Below are 26,535 nucleotides of genomic sequence, written 5' to 3' on the forward strand. Positions count from 1 at the left end.
CTCTGTCTGACAAGAGAGTCGCGAAGCCTCCGCGGTCCTAGAGGGGCTGCTGGCAGGGACGCTTTGCTCGGCGCGCGCAGGTGGAGCCAGCGAGAGGCTCTGAGGCTGCCAGAGTGGTTGTGTCTGTTGCTCGGGTAAGGGGTAATTCGCCGAGGGGCGCGGACCAGACCGACCTCGGGTCGGGCCCGGGAACCCCGAGAGGAGAGCCCAGCCCCCTGGTGGAGGCGGCTTGGCGGAGATTCGGAGCCGTCAGCAGGTTTGGGGAGAAGGAAACGAGTGTTGTGGGGGGCGTGGGTGCGGGGGGGAGGCCACTGCGGAGACCCCCGGCTCGCAGGGGACGGTCTGGGCCTGTGCGGCGGCTCTCGGGGCCCGTGGCACCGGCTTTTGAGTATTTTTGGCCGTGTCAAGTCTTCGGCAGCGAGAGGAGCAAAGTCCGAAGAATGAATGGCTGGTGAACGCCTGGACTTGGTTTTGTTAGAGTGGGAGATGAGCCGTGGTTGTCAGTGGAAGGTGTTCACGTGATTGTGAAGCGGCATTTTGGATTTTGTCAAAAGTTAACAGTCCCTTCCAGTTAAAGTTTTAAGAGTTTATTGTGCATGCAGAGGAACAGCTGGCAAATTGTTCCAATGGCAGCTTGGAAAGCTAAATGAGGAAGTGCAGTGATCTTGATTGTAATTGGCCATTATCAACTTGCATTCCTTCTAGGGTAAGTCGAGCTGGATCAGCCTTGCATCTGTAGCTGATTGGTTCAGTTTATCATGCAGACGAGAAAAAAGCTTCCTTCCTGGTCAGCGCACACTTCGCAGGGAAATAAAGAATTGTTGTTGCTGTTGTGTTTGAGACGAAGTGTTACTGTTGCCCAATCTGGAGTACAATGGCCCAATCTCGACTCACTGCAACCTCCAACTCCCGGGTTCAAGCGATTCTCCTGCCTCAGCCTCCCGAGTAGCTGGGACTACAGGCACGCGCCGCCATGCCCGGCTAATTTTTGTATTTTTAGTAGAGACTGGATTTCACTATGTTGGCCAAGCTGGTCTTGAACTCCTGACCTCGTGATCCGCCCGCCTCGGCCTCCCAAAGTGCTGGGATTTACAGGCATAAGCCACCGCGCCCGGCCTGTTGTTTTTAAGAGAGACAGGGTCTTGCTCTGTTACCCAGGGTGGAGTGTAGTGGTGCCATCATAGCTCACTGCAGTCTCCAACTCCTGAACTCAAGGGAGCAATCAGTGTATTTTAAATGCCTTACGTGGCTGTGGGTGGTTGGCCTAGGGCCGTACCCAAAACATGGTCTCCATTTAATTTTTCATTAGCAAGTCTGACATTCAGATGCACAGCCTTCACAAACATAGTCAGTAAACGTAGTGCAGGGGTATCCAATCTCTTGGCTTCCCTGGGCCACATTGGAAGAAGAATTGTCTTGGACTACACATAAAATACACAAACACTAAAAATAGCTGATGAGCTAAAAAAAAAATCGCAAAACAATCTCATAAGGTTTTAAGAAAGTTTACGAATTTGTGTTGGGTTGGATTCAAAGTTGTCCTGGGCCATATGCGGCCCACAGGCTGAGGTTTGGACAAGTTTGGTGTAGAGAATGAAAGGGATGAAGCCTTTGCTCCAGCCTTGGAGCCATTGATCAGGATAGTTTTTAGAGTGTACCTCTTTGCTTAAAAGGCAGAGGGTCCACCCTGGGCAACATAGCAAGGCCCCACCTACAAAAAAACTACAAACAGCTGGGCATGGTGGTGCACTCTTGCAGTCCCATCTACTTAGGAGACTGAGGCAGGAGCATTGCTTAAGCCCAGGAGTTGGAAGCTACAGTGAGCCATGATTACACCACTGCACTCCAGCCTGGGTGATAGAGGGAGACTCCTCAAAAAAAAAAAAAGAAAAGGCAAAGGGTCTTCTAAACTGTTTTCAGGGAAGGTGAACTGTGTTTGAGGGGCATCCATTAAAATGAAAGTGAATTTCATTAAAATTCATCCTGAGTTAGAAAGCAAGTCTGTAGGCTGGGCGCAGTGGCTCACGCCTGTAATCCCAGCACTTTGGGAGGCTGAGGTGGATGGATAACCTGAGGTCAGGAGTTCAAGACCAGCGTGACCAACATGGTGAAACCCCATCTCAACTAAAAATACAAAAAAAGTAGCTGGGCATGGCGGCGGGCGCCTGTAATCCCAGCTACTTCCAGAGGCTGAGGCAGGAGAATCGCTTGAACCCGGGAGGCCGAGGTTGCAGTGAGCAGAAATCACACCATTGTACTCCAGCCTGCACAAGAGTGAAACTCTGTTTAAAAAAAAAAAAAAAAAAGCAAGTCTGTAATTGTTACTGTTGCTGAATCCTGCTAGCAAATCACCAGGCTAGAGGTGAGGGTTGAGTGACCCCTTCAGAACACTTTCAGAGGGGGCTTGTCAGCAGGTGAAGCTGGCTGTAGGACCAGGGTTGGAAATAACGTAAGTAGATTTAGAGAAAGAAAAGCTGGTGAACTAGAATCCCTAGGATAACTAGACTCGGACATCCTGTGTGATAGGGGAGGGGAGTATTTGGCTTTCCCCTGTTGGTCCTAAATTAAAGGGAGTGGGGAGCAAAATTTTGGATAAAGCTGTTATTGATCAAGTCCCGATTTGGGGCTCATGCCTCAGAGGCTATGGTTTGGCTTCCAGAGCTGGTTGCTGCAGGGTGTGGATCAGAGTGCTATTTTTCTTTTTTTTTTTTTTTTTTTTGAGATGGAGTCTTGCTCTGTCACCAGGCTGGAGTACAGTGGTACAATCTCAGTTCACTGCAACCTCCACCTCCCAGGTTCAAGCGATTCTCCTGCCTCAGCCTCCCAAGTAGCTGGGACTACAGGCGCATGCCACCTCGCCCAGGTAATTTTTTGTATTTTAGTAGAGAAGGACTTTCACCATGTTGGCCAGCATGGTCTCCATCTTCTGACCTCGTGATCCACCCGCCTCAACCTCCCAAAGTGCTGGGATTATAGGCGTGAGCCACCGTGCCTGGCCAGAGTGCTATGTTTATATGTGGTCTATCTGCTGTCCCTTTGTATATGAGGTGCTGAGGATGACATGTTCTAGGGAGAAGGGGAGGGCAGGGCTGCAGGTTCTCTTGGATAGAGCTTGGGAAATTGAAATTCCTAGACTTACTGTAGCGGCTCATGCATTTCATCACATGTTCCAACACCAAACACAGGGACTTTGTATTAAGCTTTGTCTGTGGGCCCCGTTGGAATTCCTGGTCCCAGATCTGCCAACCAAGAGAGCTTCAAATTAGGGCTGGCCTTACTGACTAACTTTTTTTCTTCTCCAGCTCAGCCCGACGCCCAGGATCCCACCCCTTGCAAAAGACCAGGCCGTGGAAGCCATGTTCCCACCAGCCAGGGGGAAGGTGAGCTGTGCCTCCCCCTCTGCTTCGTCAGCATAGTCACTGCCACCAGCAGCTTCTTCCTCAGACTGAGCCCTCTTGATCAATGTGGGGAGTTTTCCTTCTTAGACAGTGCGATGTAGAGAGCTTAGCCTCTGGAGTCACATGGGCTCCCTCAGCAAGTTACATAAACACTCCGGGTCCAGTTTTCTTTTCTGTAAAATGGGTCAGTGAGAGTGCCTATCACAGCGAGTTGTGAAGATTCAATGAAAAACACCCTGTGAAGTCCTTTGTGCAGTATCTGGTTACTCGTTTAGCACTGTGTTAAGTTGTTGCTCTTATTACTGTAGTAGTTGCCCATTGTTTCTGTCTGTGAGCATTATTGTGCACCTACTGCTGTACACTCCAGGTGCTGTTTTCTGTGCTGAGAGATCAACTCTTACCTGTAGGAGATTACAACCTGATTAGAGAGATAGACGTGTAAGGAACTTCTCATAATAAATTCTGAACTGTTCTTATGAAAGGGTATAATGGAAGGTCAGTTATTGAATTTGTAGCATTATGGAGGGTGATTAGAAGAGACTGAGTTGTTTTGTCTTTTTTTTTTTTTTGACGGAGTCTCACTCTGTTGTCAGGCTGGAGTGCAGTGGCGCGATCTCAGCTCACTGCATCCACCACCTCCCGGGTTCAAGTGATTATCCTGCCTCAGCCTCCCGAGTAGCTGGGACTATAGGCGAGTGCCACCACGCCCAGCTAATTTTTATACTTTTAGTAGAGACGGGGTTTCACCATGTTGGCCAGAATGGTCTCGATCTCTTGACCTCGTAATCCACCCACCTCAGCCTCCCAGCGTGCTGGGATTACAGGCATGAGCCAGTGCTGGGATTACAGGCGTGAGCCACTGCGCCCAGCTTGTGTTTTGTCTTTTGAGATGGAGTCTCACTCTGTCACCCAGGCTGGAATGCAGTGGCATGATCGTGGCTCATGGCAGCCTTGACCTTCCCAGGCTCAGGTGATCCTCCCACCTCAGCCTCCCAAGTAGTTGGGACCACAGGTACATGCCACCACGCCTGGTTACTTTTTGTATTTTTTGTAGAGACAGGGTTTCACCATGTTGCCCAGGTTGTTCTTGAACTCTTGGCTGGAGCCATCCACCAGCCTTGGCCTCCCAAAGTGCTGGGAATCCAGGTGTGAGCCACCGCGCCCAGCCTAGAAGAGACTGAGTTTGAAAGAAAGGAGAGGCCCAGTGGCTCATGCCTGGAATCCCAGCACTTTGGGAGGCTGAGGTTGGTGGATTGCCTGAGGTCAGGAGTTTGAGACCAGCCTGGCCAACCTATAGTGAAACTCCATCTCTACTAAAAATACAAAAATTAGCTGGGTGTAGTGGTGCATGCCTATAATCCCATCTACTTGGGAAGCTGAGGCAGGAGAATCACTTGAACCGAGGAGGTGGAGGTTGCAGTGAGCCGAGATCGTGCCATTGTACTCTAGCCTGGGCAACAAGAGCGAAACTGTCTCAAAAAAAAAAAAAAAAAAAAAAAAACAAAATCCAAACAAACAAAAAATGGAACTTTTAAGCAACATTTGGTGCCCAACTATCAATGTACAAGTCCTAGCTGTTGATGGGTTCTTGGAAACTGCAACTTTAAGGGAAACTATGTATATCAAAACCATTTTTTTTCCATCAGTGTTACAGTGAAACAAAGTTATTCAAGGACCTGCTGCTGTACATACTTTTGCTAAAAATCAGTTTCCAAGAACCTGTTGCGGATGTTAGGAGAGGAGTTACCATACCACAATGACTCTGGGAGATGAAGCCATTTTATTCCCATGCTTGTTAACCTTGTGCAGGTGCAGGAATGCAGATGGCTGAGTAGGTCAGATTGAGGACATGGCAGCGCAGCTCTGGTAAAAGAGTGACACTCTGGATAATGGTGAGAAAGGGCCTGCAACCGTAGCAGTGGAATTCAGGTTTGATAGGCAGGAAAGAAAGTCCGTATAATTTGGGAGGTTCTGGTGTCTGCCTGCAGAGGGGAGCTATGTGAAGCTTCTCAGGATGGTGTCAGGATGGGGGTGGGCATTTCCTGTTACTGACCACTTATAGGACAGCGAACGTTTGCCCTTTCCCTGCACACATCCCCTCTGAACCCATGCAGTGTCTTGTGAGAGCAGGGAGTGTGTAGACAGCCGCTGGGCCCCTTTGCCCCGAGGGCTGCAGTGGTGTGGGAGGGAGAGTGTGGCAGCTTCAGTGCTCAGCCCACTGGAGGGGGCAGTCACTTGCAGATGTAATGTCCCTGTGCTCACTGTGCTGTGTCCACTGTTGCCCACTCTGGATATGCTCCCCAGGCGTCTGCGCCTTGGTCTGTACCTTTTATATTCTCCAGCAACGGGCTCCCCTGGTCTCCGGCATCTGCTTGGCTTGTGGCAATGGGATGAAGAGGGTTGGAGGACGGGGGACAGGGCGCCGGAGGCCTGGGGAAAACAGGTTGGGTTTCTCTTCCCACGGCTCCCTCCCCACTGGGCTGTGGGATGGGTGTGGCTGCATCCTGTTCGGTCGTAGCTGCAGTCTTGCTCCCCTTCCAGCAGCCTTCTGGGCTCCAGCAGCCCTCCCCACCTTACCCCTTCAGACCTAGCAGGCCCTGGTTCCCCAGGGTGGCCAGGACCTGCGAGCTTCCACATTTCTTGTTCATGTTCATTGAGACTGTTCATCCCTTTGTAAATAGTCTGCACATTAACCAACCCCCCAGTGACCTCATCTCTTTCCTAAGGAACCTGGGGCAGAAGCAATAGGTTATTTTTATAGAGCAGCGGTCAGCAAACTGCCCTGAACCGCTTGGTAAAGTTTCCCTGAAACACAGCTGTGCCCATTCGCTTACTTGTCCACGGCTGCGTTTGTGCTCCAACACAAAGGCTGTTCCTCAGATTGTTGATTTGAGGAACTGGAACAGAGACCAGAGGGCCTGAAAAGCCTAAAATATTTACCATCTGGCCCTTTAGAGATTAATTGTATCGACCCCGTGGCATGGAAGCCAGCACATGTCTGGCCTGAGGGCCATCAGGCCTGAAAGGAGCCCTGAATATATTCCTTATGAACTGGGTGCCCTTGGCCCACACTCTTTACCTCCCAAACCTCGGTTTCCTCAGCCGTGGAATAATCATTGCGCGTAAGTTATTTTAAGAATTGCAGTTACCTTTATCAGCTACTTTTCCAGGAGCTGCTCTCGTTTGAGGATGTGGCGATGTACTTCACCAGAGAGGAGTGGGGCCACCTCAGCTGGGGTCAGAAGGACCTCTACCGAGATGTGATGTTGGAGAACTACAGGAACATGGTCTTGCTGGGTAGGACACGGCTTGAAGATTGGGCTTTGTCTGTGTTCTGAGTGTCTGTGCAAGCCCTTAGTCCCTTATCTGCAATTCCAGAATCAGAAAAAGCGGTGAAAACCGAAAGTTTTTTTCATAACTCGTGTGGCTACAAGCCCTGACCAGACATCACCACAGTGAAACCTGACTTCATCCTATAGGAAACCATTTATTGTCTTTATTTTTCCAACTGGTGTGCATATCTGTATACCCAACTTCAGAAATAACAGCGTAGGTCAGGTGCGGTGGCTCACACCTGTAATCCCAGCACTTTGGGAATCCGAGGCAGGTGGATGACATGAGGTCAGTAGTTCGAGACCAGCCTGGCCAATATGGTGAAACCCATCTCTACTTAAGATGCGAAAATTAGCCTGGTGTGGTGGTGCACACTTGTAGTCCCAGTTACTTGGGAGGCTGAGGCAGAGGATCGCTTGAACCTGGGAGGCAGAGGTTGCATTGAGCCGAGATCATGCCGCTGCATTCTAGCCTGGGTGACAGAGCGAGACTCCGTCTCAAAACAAAACAAAACAACAAAAATAACAGTGTATTTGAGGGCACCACTCCAAACCCTACTGGGGATGATAGGTTATGTAAAATATTTACAGCAGGTCACCTTTCTGAAATTGGAAAAATTCTGATTCCTGAAACACATCTGATCCTAAGGGTTTCACATAAGGGACTGGGGACAGTGAATAGTCATGTTGTGTTAGGGCTCAGACCAAGACACTTCATGCATCCTTCACTCTCACCCCATGTTCCTCATCTGTAAGACCTCCAGGAGTTGAGAATTATGGTAGATTTACATTCCAAAGGCTCACTTCTTATGCTCTTGAAAGTCTTTTTCTTTCTTTTCTCTGGAAATGGGTAACTTCTTGGTGTGTAACGTTAGTGGGTGCTCAGGAAATGATTTTCAACCAACTTCATTTCTGAACCTTCACTGCTTCCATTCTTTTCAGGAGCCTACCCTGTCCTATTCCACTGTAGTCTCCCACTGTGGGAGTTGCCTTGCTAGTTTTCTTTCTGGGGCCACATGTTTAACCCTTGCACTGATACTCTTAGCACAGAGTCTTGACCACCTCTTGTGGGATTGTCCACCCACCTCTGGATTTTTATAATTTTAATTTTCCCTTTAAAAGCATTACAAGAGCATACATAAGTACATGGAAGGCATAGAAAAGGAGGAGGAGAAGAGGAAAGTGTTCATGGGTAACACTGTTAATATTTTGGAAGGTTTCCTGCCAGTCTTTTTTTCCTATGCCTTTACAAAAGTAGCTGAGCATATTCTGTGTGTAATCCTGTAATCTGTTTTAAATTTAACATTATTGTATCAGCATTTCCCCACAGAATCAGTAAACGAGCATAATATAATTCCATTGTGTGGTCCATAATAATATTTCATTGTTTTCCCATGTGGGGACATTGAGCTTGGCTTTGTTTTTGTTCGTTGGTTTGCTTGTGTATTTATAATGTTTGAATAGATATTTCTGAGTATAAATCTTTGTATGAATTTTTGATCATTTCCCAAGATACTTTCCTAAAATCAGAACTTTGAAGTTAAATGAGATGGCACTTTAATCTTTATTGATTACTGAATGATTCTTCCACAAACTTTGTACTGTTTTGCGTATCCAATAGTAACATAGTAACATTTGAGAGTGCTTCTTTTTTTTTTTTTTTTTTTTGAGACAAAGTTTCGCTCTTGTTGCCCAGGCTGGAGTACAATGGCGTGATCTCAGCTCACCACAACCTCTGCCTCCCGGTTCAAGTGATTTCTCCTGCCTCAGCCTCCTGAGTAGCTGGGATTACAGGCATGCGCCACCACACCTAGCTAATTTTGTATTTTTAGTAGAGACGGGGTTTCGCCATGTTGGTCAGGCTGGTCTCGAACTCCCGATCTCAGGTGACCTGCCCACCTCAGCCTCCCAAAGTGCTGGGATTACAGGTGTGAGCCACCGCGCCCAGCTGAGAGTGCTTCTTTACTATATCACTGCCTTCTTTTATGGATTTTACTAGTTCTAAAAATAATTTTCATTACAGAAATTTTGGAAAATACATCAGTAAATAGAGTAGATAATAAAAATCACCTGCAGGCCTACTTTCCAGAAGTAACTCTTGTTATTAACATTTTGGTTTACTTTTTCCCAGTCCGTCTATGTGTCTATTACAGGGAAAGGATCCCTTATCCAAAATGCTGGGGACCAAAAGTGTTTTGGATTTCGGATTTTTTTTTTTTTTATTTTGGAATACTCATAAATATATAATAAGATAATTTGAGGATCTGACAAGAAATTCACTTATGTTTCATATACACCTCAGACATGTAGCTTGAAGGTCCCTTTATTTTTCCCTGGGGAAGGCTGAATTAACTGTGTGTTGTGCACCTGCGTTTTGACTGCCACTGGTCACATGAGGTCAGGTGTGGAACTCTCCACTTTGGTCAGGTTAGCGCTCAGAAAGTTTCGGATTTGGGAGCATTTTGGATTAGGGATGTTCAAACTGTATTAATTACTTACACACACACACATAACATACACACTACATAGTTTTTTAAAACAAAATTTGGGGTCAGGCATAGTGGCTCACACCTGTAATCCCAGCACTTAGGGAGGGAGGTCGAGGCGGGCGGATCACCTGAGGTCGGGAGTTCGAGACCAGCCTGAGCAACATGGAGAAACCCTGTCTCTACTAAAAATACAAAATTAGTCGGGCGTGGTGGCACATGCCTGTAATCTCAGCTATTCCGGAGGCTGAGGCAGAAGAGAACGCTTGAACCCGGGAGGCTGAGGTTGTGGTGAGCCGAGATTGTGCCATTGCACTCTAGCCTGGGCAACAAGAGCAAAACTCCGTCTCAAAAAAAACAAAAATTTGGATCATGCTATACATGAGTTTTGTATTCTGCTTTAAAATATATAGGCAGTGTTTTTCTATTTTAATAAATAGTTGGGCCAGGCACGGTGGCTCACGCCTGTAATCCCAACACTTTGGGAGGCCGAGACAGGTGGATCACCTGAGGTCAGGAGTTCGAGACCAGCTTGGCCAACATGGTGAAACCTCGTCTCTACTAAAAATGCAAAAATTAGCTGGGCGTGGTGGCCACATGCCTGTAATTCCAGCTACTTGGGAGGCCGAGGCAGGAGAATCACTTGAACCCGGGAGGCGGAGGTTGCAGTGAGCAGAGATGGTGCCAGTGCACTCCATCCTGGATGACAGGAGTGAAACTCCATCTCAAAAATAAAAAAAAATAAAATAAAAAAAATACAAAAATTAGCCGGGTGGGGGCGACAGAGCAGAGACTCCATCTCAAAATAAATAAATAAATAAATTTATAAATTAATAAATAGTTGGCTAAGTACAGTGGCTCAAGCCTGTAATCCCAGCACTTTGGGAGGCCGAGGCGGGTGGATCACCTGAGGTCAGGAATTTGAGACCAGCCTGGCTAACATGGTGAAACCCCATCTCTAATGAAAATACAAAACTTAGCAAAGCGTGGGGGCGCTGTGCCTGTAGTTCCAGCTACTTGGGAGGCTGAGGCAGAAGAATTACTTGATCCTGGGAGGCAGAGGTTGCAGTGAGCCGAGATTGTCACTCCAGCCTGGGTGACAGAGCAAGACTCTGTCTCAAAAATAAAAAAAATAAACAATTGAATACAAGGATTTTTAGTATCTGCCTAATACTTGTGCCTTCATCGCATTAATGTGCTACGCTTGATTTAATTGTTCCCTTTTGATATTCAGTTTATTTCCAGTTTGATGCTGCAATACCACTGTGCTGAACGTCTCTGGCACATTCATCTTGGTTGCAATTGTACTTTAGGCTATATTTCTAAGAGTGAAATGACCACAGCCAAAGGTATGAACATTGTTCAGGCTTTCAATAAAGACTGCCAGATATTTACAAAGATTGTGCCAATCTCTATTCTCACCACCGCTTTTGATTATTGTCCTTATCTCTGCTTGCCACTGAGCCCCGGGCCATGTCTCTGTAACTCACTAACGGCCACATCCCATTTACTTCCCCATGAGTAGGATTTCAGTTTCCCAAACCTGAGGTGATCTGTCAGCTGGAGAACTGGGACGAGCAATGGATCCTGGATCTACCGAGAGCTGGGAATAGGAAGGCTTCCGGTAGTGCTTGCCCAGGTGGGTGAGGAAGAGACCCAGGCGAGTGGAATCAGGAAGAGGAAGGGAAGGCACGTTAGTGAAGCCCCTTTTGTGTGCCAGACGCTGAGCCAGGTGCTGGGCATATATTATCCCACTTCTTCATCCCTACTGCCCTGTGAAGTGGGAGGAAGATCGGCATCCCCATTTCCCAGACGAAGAAACTAAGATTAAGAAATCTTGGCTGGACGCGGTGGCGCATTCCTGTAATCCTACTTTGGGAGGCCAAGTCGGGCGGATCACCTGAGGCCAGGAGTTGACCAGCCTGGCCAACATGGTGAAACCCCGTCTCTACTGAAAATACAAAAATTAGCCACGCGTGGTGGCGTGTGCCTGTAATCCCAGCTACCTGGGAGGCTGAGGCAGGAGAATCGCCGGAACCTGGGAGGCAGAGGCTGCAGTGAGCCAAGATTGTGCCACTGCACTCCAGCCTGGGTGACAGAGCAAGACTCTGTCTCAATTAAAAAAAAAAAAATATATATATATATATCACACAGGCCTGGTATGGGGGCTCACACTGGTAATCCCAGCACTTTGGGAGGCAGAGGCAGGAGGATCACTTGAGCCCAGGCGTTCAGGATCACCCTGGGTGACATGGTGAAACCCCATCTCTACAAAAAATACAAATTTAAGCCGGGTGTGGTGGCGCATGCCTGTAGTCCCAGCTACTCAGGAGTCTGAGGTGCGACGACTGCTTGAGCCTGGGAGGCAGAGGTTGCAGTGAGCTGAGATTACATGACTGTACTCCAGCCTGGGTGACAGAGCAAGACTGTCTCAATAAAGGACTCTCACAGTTGGGAGGTGGACACTGGGGTTTGACTTCAAGTCTAGAATGCTTATCCTGTCTCTCCTGCAGGAAAAAGTGCTGCTCTGACGCAGATGCTCTAGTGTTTTCTAAGTGACAGCTCTTAGGGCACCCTAGATGCCCCTTGATTCCACCCTCATTACTTGTCCTCTCTGTGTGCTGCCTCTTGTTCCCTTGCTTTGTTTTGTTTTCATATTACTCCCATATTTCCTGACATATCTGGATTTTTCTACTTACTGTGTCCCTATGCAGCTGCTCCTGTTTTTCACATCCAAGGTTTCTCCTCCATGGCACTACTGACGTTTTGGGCTGACGAATTCTTTGGGGGCAGGATGGGGGCATGTCCTGTGCATTTTAGGATGTTGAGTAGCAGCCCTGGCCTGCATCCACTAGATGCCAGTTGAACCTCCCCAGGTGTGACAACCAGAAATGTCTCCAGACATTGTCCAAACCCTGTTCACCCCTAGTTGAGACCCATTGCTCTATTCAGTTGGCTTTTGTCCCTACTTCCCTCTGGTTCCTTTTCTATTCTATCCTATACTTTGTCCATTTTTAAGCAGATGTTTCACCTAGAGTTATTAAAAACGTGTATCTAGGCTGGGTACCGTGGCTCACACCTGTAATCCCAGCACTTTTGGAGGCCGAGACGGGCAGATCGCTTGAGGCCAGGAGTTTGAGACCAGCCTGGCCAACGTGGCGAAATATCATCTCTACTAAAAATACCAAAACTAGCCGGGCATGGTAGTGTATGCCTATAATCCCAGCTACTCAGGAGGCTAAGGCACGAGAATCTCTTGAACCCAGGAAGTGGAGGTTGCAATGAGTTGAGATCATGCCACTGCACTCTGGCCTGGGCATGTCTCAAACAAAAAGTGTGTATCTTGAAGCATAACATGCTACCTCTTTGATATTTATTTGGCACCACTGAGTACCTAGAGTAAGTTGTTTTTCTAATAATGGTGATGGGCTCTGCTCTCACATTCTCTGGCATACACACTCCTGTACATTTTTGGTGAGTTTGTTGGTGCCGAGAGCTCTTTTTGTTAGGAGAGTGAAGAGTCCAATGAAATTCAGAATTTTGGGCTTGGTGCGGTGGCTCATGCCTGTAATCCCAGCACTTTGGGAGGCTGAGGCAGGTGGATCACCTGAGGTCAGGAGTTCGAGACCAGCCTGACCAACATGGTAAAACCCCGTCTCTACTAAAAATACAAAAATTAGCTGAGCATGATGGCTGGCATCTGTAATCCCAGCTACTCGGGAGGCTGAGGCAGGGGAATCACTTGAACCCAGGAGGCGGAGGGTGCAGTAAGCTATCATGCCACTGCACTCTAGCCTGGGCGACAGAAAGAGACTCCGTCTCAAAAAAAAATTTCAGAGTTTTGGCCTCTTGAGTCTGATGATGTAAACAAGAGATCACTTCTTAGCTTCATTTGATTGTCCTAGACCCCTAACAGTTGCCTTCTCTTCCTTTTTTTCTTCTGCAGTGGATAGGTCATTTACATCTTTTCTTGTTATTTGGCTAGGTTCTGAAGCCAGACACAAGATGAAAAAGTTAACTCCAAAACAGAAATTTTCTGAAGATTTAGACTCATATAAGATATCAGTGGTAATGCAGGAATCAGCTGAGAAACTTTCAAAAAAGTTACATAAGTGTAAAGAATTTGTGGACAGTTGCAGGCTTACTTTCCCTACTAGTGGTGATGAATACAGCAGGGGCTTCCTTCAAAACCTTAACCTTATTCAAGACCAGAACGCACAAACAAGGTGGAAGCAGGGCAGATATGATGAGGATGGCAAACCCTTCAATCAAAGATCTTTGCTTTTGGGGCACGAGCAAATTCTCACAAGAGCAAAGTCTTATGAATGCAGTGAATGTGGAAAAGTCATTAGGCGTAAGGCATGGTTTGATCAACATCAAAGAATTCACTTTTTAGAGAATCCTTTTGAGTGTAAGGTCTGTGGGCAAGCCTTCAGACAGCGATCAGCTCTTACGGTCCATAAACAGTGTCACCTGCAAAACAAGCCATACAGATGTCATGACTGTGGAAAGTGTTTTCGGCAGCTCGCGTATCTTGTTGAACATAAGAGGATTCACACCAAAGAAAAACCCTATAAATGTAGCAAATGTGAAAAAACGTTTAGTCAGAATTCAACCCTTATTCGACATCAGGTGATCCACAGTGGAGAAAAACGCCATAAATGCCTTGAGTGTGGAAAAGCCTTTGGCCGGCATTCAACCCTTCTATGTCATCAACAGATTCACAGTAAACCGAACACCCATAAATGCAGTGAATGTGGACAGTCCTTTGGTCGGAATGTGGATCTCATTCAGCATCAAAGAATCCATACAAAGGAGGAATTCTTTCAATGTGGAGAATGTGGGAAAACGTTTAGTTTTAAGAGGAATCTTTTTCGACATCAGGTCATTCACACTGGAAGCCAACCCTACCAATGTGTCATCTGTGGAAAATCTTTCAAGTGGCACACAAGCTTTATTAAGCACCAGGGCACTCACAAAGGACAGATATCCACATGATATTAACTGGAAAACAGTCATTGGAGGACTAGAACTTATAAACCTCTACTTCAAGTGTGTATCACATGATTGTTTCCATGAAAAGCAATAAATGTAACAAAGGGTTTTTCTATGGGAGCCCTCTTTGTGTAGCCAATCTGTAGTGAAGAAACGCTTAAAAGGAAATGTTAGCCTGGGCAACACAGTGAGATCCCGTCTCTACAAAAAATAACAAAAGCCAGGTGTGGTGGCTCACACCTCCAATCCCAGCTATTAAGAAGGCTGGGTGACAAAGTGAGGCTGTCTCAAAAAAAAAAAAAAAAAAAAAAAGAAAGGGCTGGGCGCGGTGGCTCACACCTGTAATCCCAGCACTTTGGGAGGCTGAGGCGGGCAGATCACGAGGTCAGGAGATCGAGACCGTCCTGGCTAACACAGTGAAACCCCGTCTCCACTAAAAAATAAAAAAATTAGCCGGGCATGGTGGTGGGCGCCTGTAGTCCCAGCTATGCGGGAGGCTGAGGCAGGAGAATGGCGTGAACCCAGGAGGCGGAGCTTGCAGTGAGCTGAGATCGTGCCACTGCACTCCAGCCTGGGCAACAGAGCGAGACTCCGTCTCAAAAAAAAAAAAAACAGAGAAAAGGTTATTAGGCTGTTGTGTCCACTCTCTTGCACCCTCTATGCCCTCATTCCCTCCAGCCTAGTTAAGGCAGAAGGGAGCCATAGAAGCTTTGCCCTGTGGTCGCCAGGCTGGGGGCCATTGCATGGGTTGTGAATGATTGAAGGTTTGAAGATGGCCAGATATGGTGTCGCATGTCTGTAATCCCAGCACTTTGGGAGGCTGAGGCTGGAGAATCACTTGAGGTCAGTTCAAGACCAGCCTGGCCAACATGGTGAAACCCTGTCTCTACTGAAAATACAAAAATTAGCTGTTTGGGAGGCTGAGGCAGGAGAATCGCTTGGACCTGGGAGGTGGAGGTTGCAGTGAGCCGAGAACACACCACTGCACTCCAGCCTCAGCAACAGAGTCAGACTCCATCTCAAAAAAAAAAAAAAAAAAGATTGAAGAAGAATGCCTTTCCTGTATTACATACAGCTATCACCTGCTAATGTATAGACTTAAAAAACAAAACAAAACTAAACCAAGGGCTACTCACTAGTAACTAGTGAGGTATGAAGAACTAAAAGTTGCCTATAATCAGGCCGGGCGTGGTGGCTCACTCTGTAATCCCAGCACTTTGGGAGGCCAAGGCGGGTGGGTCACAAGGTCAGGAGTTCAAGACAAGCCTAGCCAAAATGGTGAAACCCCGTCTCTACTAAAAATACAAAAATTAGCCAGGCACAGTGGCGGGCACCTATAATCCCAGCTACTTGGGAGGCTGAGGTAGGAGAATCACTTGAACCCGGGAGGCAGAGGTTGCAGTGAGTTGAGATCGCGCCACTGCACTCTAGCCTGGGTGACAGACCAAGACTCCATCTCAAAAAAAAAAAAAAAGTTGCCCATAATCTAAAATGAACGTGTTAGATTCTGGTAAGAGTTGTAAGTCAACCCAGCGCAGTGGCTCACGCCTGTAATCCCAGCACTTTGGGAGGCCAAGGTGAGTGGATCACAAGGTCAGGAGTTTGAGACCAGCCTGGTCAATACGGTGAAACCCCATCTCTACTAAAAAATACAAAAATTAGCTGAGCGTGGTGGTGCGCGCCTGTAGTCCCAGCTACTCAGGAGGCTGAGGCAGGAGAATCGCTTGAACCTGGGAGGTGGAGGTTGCAGTGAGCCGAGATTGTGCCACTGCACTCCAGCCTGGGTGACAGAGTAAGACTCCGTCTCAAAAAAGAAAAAAAAAAAAGAGTTCTAAGTCAGTATTTGTAATAGGTGCCGTGGGCCCTGCCAAAGTCCCTCTGGCCTTACACCTTCTGTGGGCTTCATCTGACTGTGTCTGCACCTTGTGTCCTGTGGGGTAATAACACATTCTGGGAGCAGCTGTCAGCCAATCATTGATGGGAATTTGATAAACACCAAATTCTCCATCTCCCTATGTGTGGAAAACTCTGAAGCATGTGTTTCAGTTTCCAGAGGTTCTCCATGAATTGCACACAGGCACTCACCCAAGGTAGATACCTCATTGGGTGACTTCCCTTCTCTGTCTCTTCCACCTTCCCTAATAGTGTTGCAGCCTCTCCCCAACAAATAAACTACTTGTATTCGAAAAGTGTCAATTATGTTCTCTAAGGAGCCATATCCCTTCTGTTTCCAGTTATTCTAAGCACGTTCTGACATTTAGTTTAAATAGGTTGAGCTGAGTGTATTCTCCCTAGAGCTCAACAATATAAGAGAGCCATTTAAATTATTTTGATATCCTAAACATCATCCTATGTCTGTATTAAAAATTGCTCTAATTTGCCGGGCGCGGTGGTGGGCGCCTATAATTCTAGCTACTCAGGAGGCTGAGACAGGAAAATTGCTTGAACCCGGGAGGTGGAGGTTGCAGTGAGCCAAGATTGCACCACTGCACTCCAGCCTGGACGACAGAGTGAGACCCCCTGTGAAAAAAAAAACAAACACTGCTCTCAGGCCAAGTGCAGTGGGTCACACCTGTAATCCCCAACACTTTGGGATGCTGAGGCAGGTGGATCACTTCAACCTGGGAGTTTGAGACCAGCCTGGCCAACATGGTGAAACCTCACTTTTTTTTTTTTTTTTTTTTTCGAGATGGAGTCGCGCTCTGTCACCCAGGCTGGAGTGCAGCGGTGAGATCTCGGCTCACTGCAACCTCCGCCTCCTGGGTTTAAGTGATTCTCCTGCTTCAGCCTCCTGAGTAGCTGGGACTACGGGTGCCCATCACCATGCCCAGCTAATTTTTGTATTTTCAGTAGAGATGGGGTTTCGTTCGCCACGTTGGCCAGGCTGGTCTTGAATGCCTGACCTTGTGATCAGCCAGCCTCGGCCTCCCAGTGCTGGGCTTACAGGCGTGAGCCACTGCACCTGGCCTCTCTCATACTTTTAAAGTACAAAAATTAGCTGGGTGTGGTGGTTGTGTGCCTGTAGTCCCAGCCGCTTGGGAGGCTGAGGTGGAAGGATCGCTTAAGCCCAGGAAGTTGAGGCTGCAAGTGAGCCGAGATCACGCCACTGCACTCCAGACTGGGCGACAAAGTGAGACCTTTTTTTTTTTTTTAAAAAAAAAAAAAAGATAGTTTGTATTTACGATTCTCTCCGATGACCAGTTCAGACATTCAGGAACTTGTCAGTCAGATTAATCCTCATGTTTAAAGAAGGTACAAACAGGAGAGAATTGTTTCTAATTCACTGAGCCACAGGGAACTGCCAAATCTAGAGAGACTCAGCTATAGAAAATGAACAGTCACATCCAAAGTGCAGCCATCCTAAGATGGCTTCAACTTAGGGGGAGGTGTAGGTGCTGTCCAGGCCAGACACTCTTCAGTTTCCAGACAGTTCCTAGAGGAAAAGAAGCCACTATCACCTACACCCAGACTAGACCCAGGGCTCTGCCCTGTGTTTTTCAGGGGCCACTAGTGCCCTGACTGCTGTTTCCTGATGATATTCCTTCAAGCAGAGGCCTCTATTACACGTGCCCAGCTCACCTGCATCAGAGAGACAGTGGTCGCCTGACCGTGATGGTGGGAGCCCCTAGTGGAACTGAGCAGACACCCTCTTCCCTTCATTTTCACAGGACCTGGAAAGGACAAGCACACTTGCTTTACTGGAGATGATTCTTATGTTCTATTTTATTCACTTCTGCATGAAATACTCAAATTTTGTATAATAAGCCTTGTGATATCATGATAAATATATATTTGGTCTTCATCCTCAGTGACTAGCAGAGAGCTCCCCAAACCTTGGAGAATTCCTGAGGGATAAGGGTGCTAAGAGCATCTTTTGTTATAATATTTGGTCTTTGACATTTGTTCCTGACATAGAGCTACTAAATCCATTGGAATTTCCTTAGTGATGCATGTCTTTGTTCTAATAAGGCAACTCTTGGATTTCCGGTGGGTTCAGCTTGGGGGCTGGTCACTGGAAAGACCAAGGCATGATTAGAAACTTGGAAGCTGAGGCGGGCGGACCACGAGGTCAGGAGATAGAGACCATCCTGGCCAACATGGTGAAACCCTGTCTCTACTACACTACAAAAAATCAGCCGGGGGTGGTGGCGAGTGCCTGTAGTCCCAGCTACTTGGGAGGCTGAGGCAGGGGAATCACTTGAACTGGGGAGGCGGAGGTTGCAGTGAGCCGAGATTGTGCCACGGCACTCCAGCCTGGTAACAGAGCAAGACTCCATTTAAAAAACAAACAGAAAAAAAAACCAAAAAAACTTGAAACTTCCAGTTCAAGGAGAATCACTTGAACCCAGGAGGTGGAGGTTGCAGTGAGCGAAGATCGTGCCACTGTACTCCAGCCTGGGCAACGAAGGGAGACTGTCTTAAAAAAAAAAAAGAAATCCACTTTGGGAGCCAAGGTAAGCAGATCCCCTGAGGTCAGGAGTTCGAGACCAGCCTAGCAAACATGGTGAAACCTCGTCTCTACTAAAAATACAAAAATTAACTCGGCGTGGTGGCGGGTGCCTGTAATCCCAGCTACTTGGAAGGCTGAGGCAGGAGAATCGCTTGAACCCGGGAGGCGGAGGTTGCAGTGAGCTGATATCATGCCACTGCACTCCAGCCTGGGCGACAGAGCAAGAGAATCCATCTCAAAAAAAAAAAAAAAGAAAAAGGTCAGGTGCGGTGGCTCACGCCTGTAATCCCAGCACTTTGGGAGGCTGAGGCGGGTGGATCCTGAGGTCAGGAGATCGAGACCAACCTGGCTAACACAGTGAAACCCCATCTCTACTAAAAATTCAAAAAATTAGCTGGGCGTGGTGGTGGGTGCCTGTAGTCCCAGCTACTCGGGAGGCTGAGGCAGGAGAATGGCGTGAACCTGGGAGGCGGAGCTTGTAGTGAGCCGAGATCACACCACTGCACTCCAGCCTGGTCAACAGAGTGAGACTCTGTCTCAAAAACAAACAAACAAACAAACAAACAAATCAGCAAGTCATAAAACTGAAATCCTAGGCTCCTAGAATGGGAAAGAGGGACTATGCAAAATTAGGTTTCCTGGAAAGTGAAAAATAGAGTGCTTCTTGAGTACTGAGCTTTACCAGGTCTTTTGGGGATTATGAAGTAGTTGAAACCCTCTCTACAATCTAAGGCCAAAAGCAAATTTTAAATGACTAAAATATATTCTTAGGGAAGTATTAATAATTGTAGTGAGCAAGATTTGGTTCAAAAGTGAATTAAAAAGCCGGGCGTGGTGGCTCGTGTGTAATCCCAGCACTTTGGGAGGCTGAGGTGGGCAGATTGCCTGAGCTTAGTTCACCACCAGCCTAGGCAACATGGTGAAACCCCATCTCTACTAAAATACAAAAAATTAGCCGGGCATGGCACGGTGCGCCTGTAGTCCCAAGTACTTGAAAGGCTGAGGCAGGAGAATTGCTTGAACCCAGGAGGTGGAGGTTTCAGTGAGCCAAGATCATGCCACTGCACTCCAGCCTGGGTGACAGAGCGAGACTCCATCTCAAAAAAAAAAAAAAAAAAAAAAAAAAAAAGTATATAAAGGTAGGCTGGATGTGGTAGCTCATGTCTGTAATTCCAGCACTTTGGGAGGCTGAGGCAGGAGGATTCCTTGAGTCCAGGAGGTTGAGACCAGCCTGGTCAACATAGCAGGACCCTATCTCTTAAAAAAAAAAAAAAAAAAAAAAAAAAAAGCTGGGTGTGGTGGTGTGTGCCTGTGGTCCCAGCTACTCAGGAGGTTAAGGCAAGAGATCACTTGAGCCCAGGAGGTTGAGGCCACAGTGAGCCATGACTGCACCACCGGACTCCAGCCGGAAGGCTACAATGAGACCCAGTCTCAAAAATAATACATAAATAAAGGTAGAGCGCAGATGACAAGGACAGAACCCTGTTACATATCAGCCTGGCTCTTAACATCTTAAGTCTCTTACCTGGCACCAGCTCACATTTCAGAAAGCTCCCTACTTCCTCATTCCTCACTCACTGAAACTATCAGTCTGTAATGAGGCTCAGGACAGACTGAACCTATCTTGTAGGAGATAGTCAAGGAAGATCCGTAATTGACTGATATACTCCAAATGGCAAGGAATGTGGTTCTGGACAAGAAAAAGGCCAAGTCACACAGAAACATATCAAAATGATAGCACTTTATTTCTTTTTCGAGATGGAGTCTCGCTCTGTTGTCCAGGCTGGAGTGCAGTGGCGTGATCTTGGGTCACTGCAACCTGTGCCTCCTGGGTTCAAGTGATTCTCCTGCCTCAGCCTCCCAAATAGCTGGGCTTACAGGCACGCACCACCACGCCCGGCTCATTTTTGTATTTGTAGTAGAGATGGGGTTTTACCATGTTGGCCAGGCTGGTTTCAAACTCCTGATCTCAAATGATCTGCCTGCCTTGGCCTCCCAAAGTGCTGGGATTACAGGCGTGAGCCACCGCGCCCAACCGATAGCATTTTATTTTGATGAATTCTTTGGTGTCGGATAAGGTGTGTACTTTGTCTAAATCTTTCCCCACATTCAAGACATTTGTAAGGCTTTTCCCCAGTGTGAATTCTCTGGTGTTTAATGAGGGTTGCACTCTGATTGAAGCGTTTCCCACAGACGGAACATCCATAGGGCTTCTCCCCAGTGTGGATTCTGTGGTGTTTAAAGAGGTCAGAGCGCTGTTTGAAGCTCTTCTTACATTCTTCACACTTATAGGGTCTCTCCCCTTTATGTAGTCTCTGATGTCTAAAAAGGTTGGAAATATGACAGGTTTCCCCGCATTCCTCACATTTAAAATGTTTGTCTCTACTGTGGGTACTTTGATGACGATTTAGGTGTGAATTCTGCCTGAAGCGCTCCCCACATTTCAGACAGGTGTACGGCTTCTCGCCTGTGTGTGTTCTCTGGTGCTTGGTCAGGGCAGCGCTCTGGCTGAAGCTTTTCCCACATTCTTGGCAGCCATAGGGTTTCTCACCTGTGTGGATTCTCTGGTGTCTAAAGAGGTCAGAGCGTTGTTTGAAACTCTTCCCACAGTTACCACATTTATAAGGTCTGTCTTCATGGAGCTGCCTCTGGGTCTCAAAAAAGCTGGAATGATGGAAACTGTCTCCACTGTCAGACTTGTGAGGTTTCAGCACGTGCCACGCCACCATGTGGAAACTCTGCTTGCACTTGTTCCCGTGTTCCTCACCGTCAGTGGGCCTCTCTGCTTTTGGGATGTGCTGACATAGAACAAGGTTGGAACATCTGGCACTGTTCTGCAATTCATTATTTTTAGAGTCTTCCCCTTCTATGGAACCATTCTTGTTGACATCTGAGATGCTGTTGAGTCCTTCTGCTTCAGCAGAATTTTCAAGTTTCAGGGGCAAGGGGTGTCCAGACTGCTTTTCCACCCTGTCCTCATGGGTACTGCCACACTTAGAAAACAGGGGGTGCTTCCCCTGGAACGCTTCTTGTAGTTGCCCCTGTGGCTCCACTTCTTCTAAAATTTGTTGCATTGGAATCAACTCTTTGTTCTCCACTCTGCTTTCCAAACCTGAAACATGAAAATACAAATTCCTGCCATTGCATCCCTGTGCAACACAGAAATAAGCAAGTGCTGGCAGAATGTTAAACCCTCAAACCCCTTTTACTTTTTATTTTAATTAATTAATTAATTTTTTGAGACGGTGTCTCGCTTTGTCACCAGGCGGGAGTGCAGTGGTCTGATCTCAGTTCACTGCAACCTCTGCCTCCCGAGTTCAAGTGATTCTCCTACCTCAGCCTCCCAAGTAGCTGGGATTACAAGCGCGCATCACCACACCCAGCTAATTTTTGTATTTTTATTAGAGATGGGGTTTCACCATGTTGGCCAGGATGGTCTCTATCTCTTGACCTCATGATCCGCTCGCCTCAGCCTCCCTATTTATTTATTTTGAGATGGAGTCTTACTCTGTCACTATTTATTTATTTTGAGACGGAGTCTCACTCTGTTGCCCAGGCTGGAGTGCAGTGGCGTGATCTCGGCTCACTGCAAACTCTGCCACCCGGGTTCAAGTGATTCTCCTGCCTCAGCCTCCCGAGTAGTGGGGATTACAGGTGCTAATTTTGCTAGTTTTAGTAGAGATGGTGTTTCACCATATTGGCCAGGCTGGTCTGGAACTCCTGACCTTGTGATCCGCCTGCCTCGGCCTCCCAGACTTCTGGGATTACAGGCGTGAGCCACAGCACCCAGCTTAAATTTTATTTTATCTTATCGTATCTTATTTTATTTTTGAGATGGAGTCTTGCTCTGTTGCCTAGACTGGAGTGCAGTGGCACGATCTCAGCTTATTGTAACCTCTGCCTCCCAGGTTCAAGTGATTCTCCTGCCTCAGCCTCCAGAGTAGCTGGGATTACAGGCACCCGCCACCATGCCCGGCTAATTTTTTTGTATTTTTAGTGGAGACGAGGTTTCACCATCTTGGCCAAGATGGTCTCGAACTCCTCTGACCTGGTGATCCACCCCCGTCGGCCTTGCAAAGTGTTGCGATTACAGGCGTGAGCCACCATACCCAGCTATTTTATTTTTTTGAGATGGAGTTTCACTCTTGTTGCCAAGGCTGGAGTGCAGTGGAGTGATCTCGACTCACTACAACCTTCCACCCCCAGGTTCAAGCAATTCCCCTGCCTCAGCTTCGAGAGTAGCTGGGATTATAGGCATGTGCCACCACACCCGGCTAATTTTTGTATTTTTAGTAGAGATGGGGTTTCACCATGTTGGTCAGGCTGGTCTCAAACTCCTGACCTCAGGTGATCCACCTGCCTTGGCCTCCCAAAGTGTTGGGATTACTGGCGTGAGCCACTGCGCCCAGCCTATTTCTTATTTTATTTTTTTGAGACAGAGTCTCACTCTATCACCCAGGTTGGAGTGCAGTGGTGTGATCTCGGCTCACTGCAACCTCCACCTCCCAGGTTCAAGTGATTCTCCTGCCTCAGCCTTCTGAGTAGCTGTAATTACAGGTGCCCATTAACTGGCCTAGCTAATTTTTGTATTTTTAGTAGAGACGGGGTTTCACCATGTTGGCCATGCTGGTCTCGAACTCCTGACCTCAAGTGATTCGCCTGCCTTGGCTTCCCAAAGTGCTAGGGTTACAGGTGTGAGCCACCTCGGCCTCCCAAAGTGCTGGGATTACAGGTATGAGCCACCACACCCGGCATAAGGGAGCAATTTGAGCAAAGCCCTGAAGCTTTGCTTCCTACAGAGCTAGAGTAGAATATTCCAGGCAGAGCGGTCACATAGCACAAAGACCAGCAGGCAGCGGGGCGTGGCATATTTTGGAGCAGCAAGGCAGCGTGGCCAGAGTGGGCAAAGGGCAGCGGAAGGGATGGGTGGGTGAGCAGGGTGCCAGGGCCCCTGCACATCACGCATCAGAGGTCTGGCTAATTTTTGGTATTTCTAGTAGAGATGGCGTTTCACTATGTTGGCCAAGCTGGTCTTGAACTCCTGACCTCGTGATCTGCCCACCTCAGCCTCCCAAAGTGCTGAGATTTACAGGCATGAGCTATCACGCCTGGCCAAAATGTATTACTACTTTTTTATTATTATTTTTTTTTAAGGAGATGGGGTCTCGCTATGTTGCCCAGGCTGGTCTTGAGCTCCTGGCCTCAAAACAATCCTCCCATCTGGGCCTCCCAAAGTGCTAGGATTACAGGTGTGAGCCACTGTACCCAGCCAACAGCAAATGTTGACAAGAATATGGAGAAAGAAAAATTATCAGTATTGCTGGTGGTGTATACATTAGTTATGGGCTCTTTGGAGAGCAAGACGAACATACAGTTGTTCCCTCTTCTCTGTGGGGACACATTCCAAGACCCCCAGTGATGCCTGTAATTGTGTATAGTACCAAAGCCTATATATATATGTGTATATATACGCATATATGTATGTGTGTGTGTGTGTATATATATATATATATATATAAATGTTTTTCCTTTTTTTTTTTTGTTTCTTTTTTTGAGACGGAGTCTTGCTCTGTCACCCAGGCTGGAGTGCTGGAGTGCAGTGGCACGATCTCGGCTCACTGCAACCTCCGCCTCCCGGGTTCACGCCATTCTCCCGCCTCAGCCTCCCAAGTAGCTGGGACTACAGGCGCCCGCCACCACGCCCGGCTAATTTTTTTTTTGTATTTTTTAGTAGAGACGGGGTTTCACCGTGTTAGCCAGGATGGTCTCGATCTCCTGACCTCGTGATCCGCCTGCCTCGGCCTCCCAAAGTGCTGGGATTAAAGGCGTGAGCCACTGTGCCCGGCCTATAATGTTTTTTCTTATACGTACATCCCTTTAATCAAGTTTAATTAATAAATTAGGGACATTAAGAGATTAACAGTAACTATTAATTATAACAATATACTTAGCTAGGTTTGGTGGCTCACACCTGTAATCCCAGCACTTTGGGAGGCTGAGGCAGGAGGATCACCTGAGGTAAGGAGTTCAAGACCGGTCTGGCCAACATAGTGAAACCCCGTCTCTACTAAAAATACAAAATTAGCTGAGCATGGTGGGGCATAACTGTAATTCCAGCTCCTCGGGAGACAGAGACAGGAGAATTGCTTGGCTTGGGAGGCAGAGGTTGCAGTGAGCTGAGATCACACCACTGCACTCCCCCTGGGCAACAAGGGTAAAACTCCATCTCAAAAAAACCCCCAAAATCAAAGACAAAAAACGAAAAACAAATGCTATACTGTAATAAAAGTCATGTGAATGTGGTCTCTCCCTGTCTTAATATATCTGATTGTACTGCGTACTGTGGGTAAGTGAAACCACAGAAAGCAAAATCAGGAAGGGGGGACTACTGCCTGTCTCTAGGCATATTCTCTTCAAAAACTCCAACACAGGAACAAATATACAAAAATATGCAAGAATATACAACAATGTTCGGTGCAATGCTATAATGGTTAAAAACTTAAGACATCTAAATGTCCATCAACAGAAATGGATAGAATTCTGGAGTATCTGGACAGTGAAATAGGTAGAGCTCCATGCATCAACATGAGTAAATCTCAAAAATGTAATGTTAAGTAAAAAAAAGCCATACAGTCATGATATACAGCGTGGAGCTACGTGTCTATGTAGAGACAGTAGAAGACATGCATGGAAGTCATAAACACAACAGTCAGCTTACTGGCTACCTCTGGAGAAGGATAGAGGGGAAAGGTTTCAGGGAGGCTATGTGGGGGCCTCACCTACAGCTGTAACATACTATTTCCTTGACAATATGGCCAAGTATTAAGATCTGATAAACTTGGGTGGTGAACACAGGGGATGCTCATTATCTTTTTTTTTTATAGTTTTCTGTATGTACAAAACATTAAAAATGAACCAAAGTAAAAAGCTGAATCTAGCACCTAGCAGTACAGAGGCTCCTGCTTGCGTTACAGAAGGCACCTGAAGACTCTCAGCCCAAGTCTGGGAATAGCATAATGGCTCAGGGATGGTAGTGAACCAGCCCTTCACAAACCACACACCGCAATAAACCAGCAGAGCAACAGCACTCACTCGGCGGAACTGTGCTCCCGGAATCCTTCTGCACACTCTCTCTGCAGAAGTCCCTCCGTGCTGGGTCCAGGCGCTCCCACTCCTCCCAGGTTAGAGACACAGCCATGTCCTCGAAAGTCACCATCCCCTGGAACGACACAAGAGCCCCATTCAGTACCTGCTGTCCCTGTACAGCACTACCACTCTTCTTGAGTCTTGTACTGACCAGGGAGTTTGGAGAGATCAGAGATAGAGGCTGACATTCTCTTGTAATCCTGAAAAGCCTTTCTGTGGACTATTTACACTAATTTTGGGGGTAGGTAGGAGCAAAATATTTCTTTAACTTATATCACTGTGATGTATGAGAAAGGAAATATGATATAGATTAAAAGTAAACAAGGCCGAGCGCGGTGGCTCACGCCTGTAATCCCAGCATTTTGGGAGGCCGAGGCGGGCGGATCACCTGAGGTCAGGAGTTCGAGACCAGCCTGGCCAACACGGTGAAACCCCGTCTCTACTAAAAATATAAAAATTAGCCGGGCGTGGTGGCGGGCGTCTGTAATCCCAGCTACTCGGGAAACTGAGGCAGGAGAATCGCTTGAACCCGGGAGTCAGAGGTTATAGTGAGCCGAGATCGCGCCACTGCACTCCAGCTTGGGCAACAAGAGTGAAACTCCATCTCAAACAACAACAAGAAAAAAAAAAAAAAGAAAGAAAAAGAAAAAGAAAGAAAACCAGTAATACGTGTTCGCTTTATGCTGAGGTCTATAACTCAAGTCATCTCCTGGATGGATCTGTCACTG

The 26,535-nt window shown here is 47.3% G+C and overlaps 2 protein-coding genes across 27 annotated transcripts in view; one reads left to right on the top strand and one right to left on the bottom strand.

Moving 5' to 3' along the window:
* Positions 1-14,331, top strand: ZNF789 (zinc finger protein 789). Of its 13 annotated transcripts, XM_054560202.2 has the most exons (7): positions 7-256; positions 2,746-2,863; positions 3,303-3,380; positions 5,208-5,290; positions 6,569-6,695; positions 10,742-10,855; positions 13,202-14,331. In XM_054560202.2, the coding sequence occupies exons 4-7, from the start codon at positions 5,288-5,290 to the stop codon at positions 14,212-14,214; spliced, it is 1,257 nt and encodes a 418-aa protein (XP_054416177.1). In that variant the 5' UTR covers positions 7-256; positions 2,746-2,863; positions 3,303-3,380; positions 5,208-5,287; the 3' UTR covers positions 14,215-14,331. The 13 variants fall into 13 exon arrangements, with proteins under 13 accessions (XP_054416182.1, XP_054416183.1, XP_054416177.1 ...); XM_054560198.2 differs by lacking the exon at positions 5,208-5,290 and having other exon boundaries at positions 2,723-2,863; XM_054560200.2 differs by lacking the exon at positions 5,208-5,290.
* ZNF394 (zinc finger protein 394) overlaps positions 5,162-26,535 on the bottom strand; it is a 26,969-nt gene continuing 5,595 nt past the window's right edge. For 3 of the 14 annotated variants that reach the window (XM_024249323.3, XM_063725544.1, XM_009242573.3), the window contains 2 exons: positions 25,754-25,880; positions 20,386-21,773 (listed from right to left, as the gene is read on the bottom strand). In XM_024249323.3, coding sequence (XP_024105091.2) covers positions 20,671-21,773; positions 25,754-25,880 — 1,230 coding nt within the window. In that variant the 3' untranslated portion in view covers positions 20,386-20,670. 14 annotated transcript variants of the gene reach the window in all.

The sequence above is a fragment of the Pongo abelii genome, chromosome 6 (genome assembly GCF_028885655.2).
Source record: "Pongo abelii isolate AG06213 chromosome 6, NHGRI_mPonAbe1-v2.0_pri, whole genome shotgun sequence".
In the NCBI taxonomy this organism is placed as follows: Eukaryota; Metazoa; Chordata; class Mammalia; order Primates; family Hominidae; genus Pongo; species Pongo abelii.

What these genes read in the sequence shown, in the direction of transcription:
- ZNF789 (XM_054560198.2), top strand. Translation starts at nt 2,723, where the DNA reads ATGGAGTCTTGCTCTGTCACCAGGCTGGAGTACAGTGGTACAATCTCA. An exon ending in GCGCATGCCACCTCGCCCAG is followed by an intron (nt 2,864 to 3,302) that starts GTAATTTTTTGT and finishes TTTCTTCTCCAG; the next exon opens with CTCAGCCCGACGCCCAGGAT. An exon ending in TCCCACCAGCCAGGGGGAAG is followed by an intron (nt 3,381 to 6,568) that starts GTGAGCTGTGCC and finishes CTACTTTTCCAG; the next exon opens with GAGCTGCTCTCGTTTGAGGA.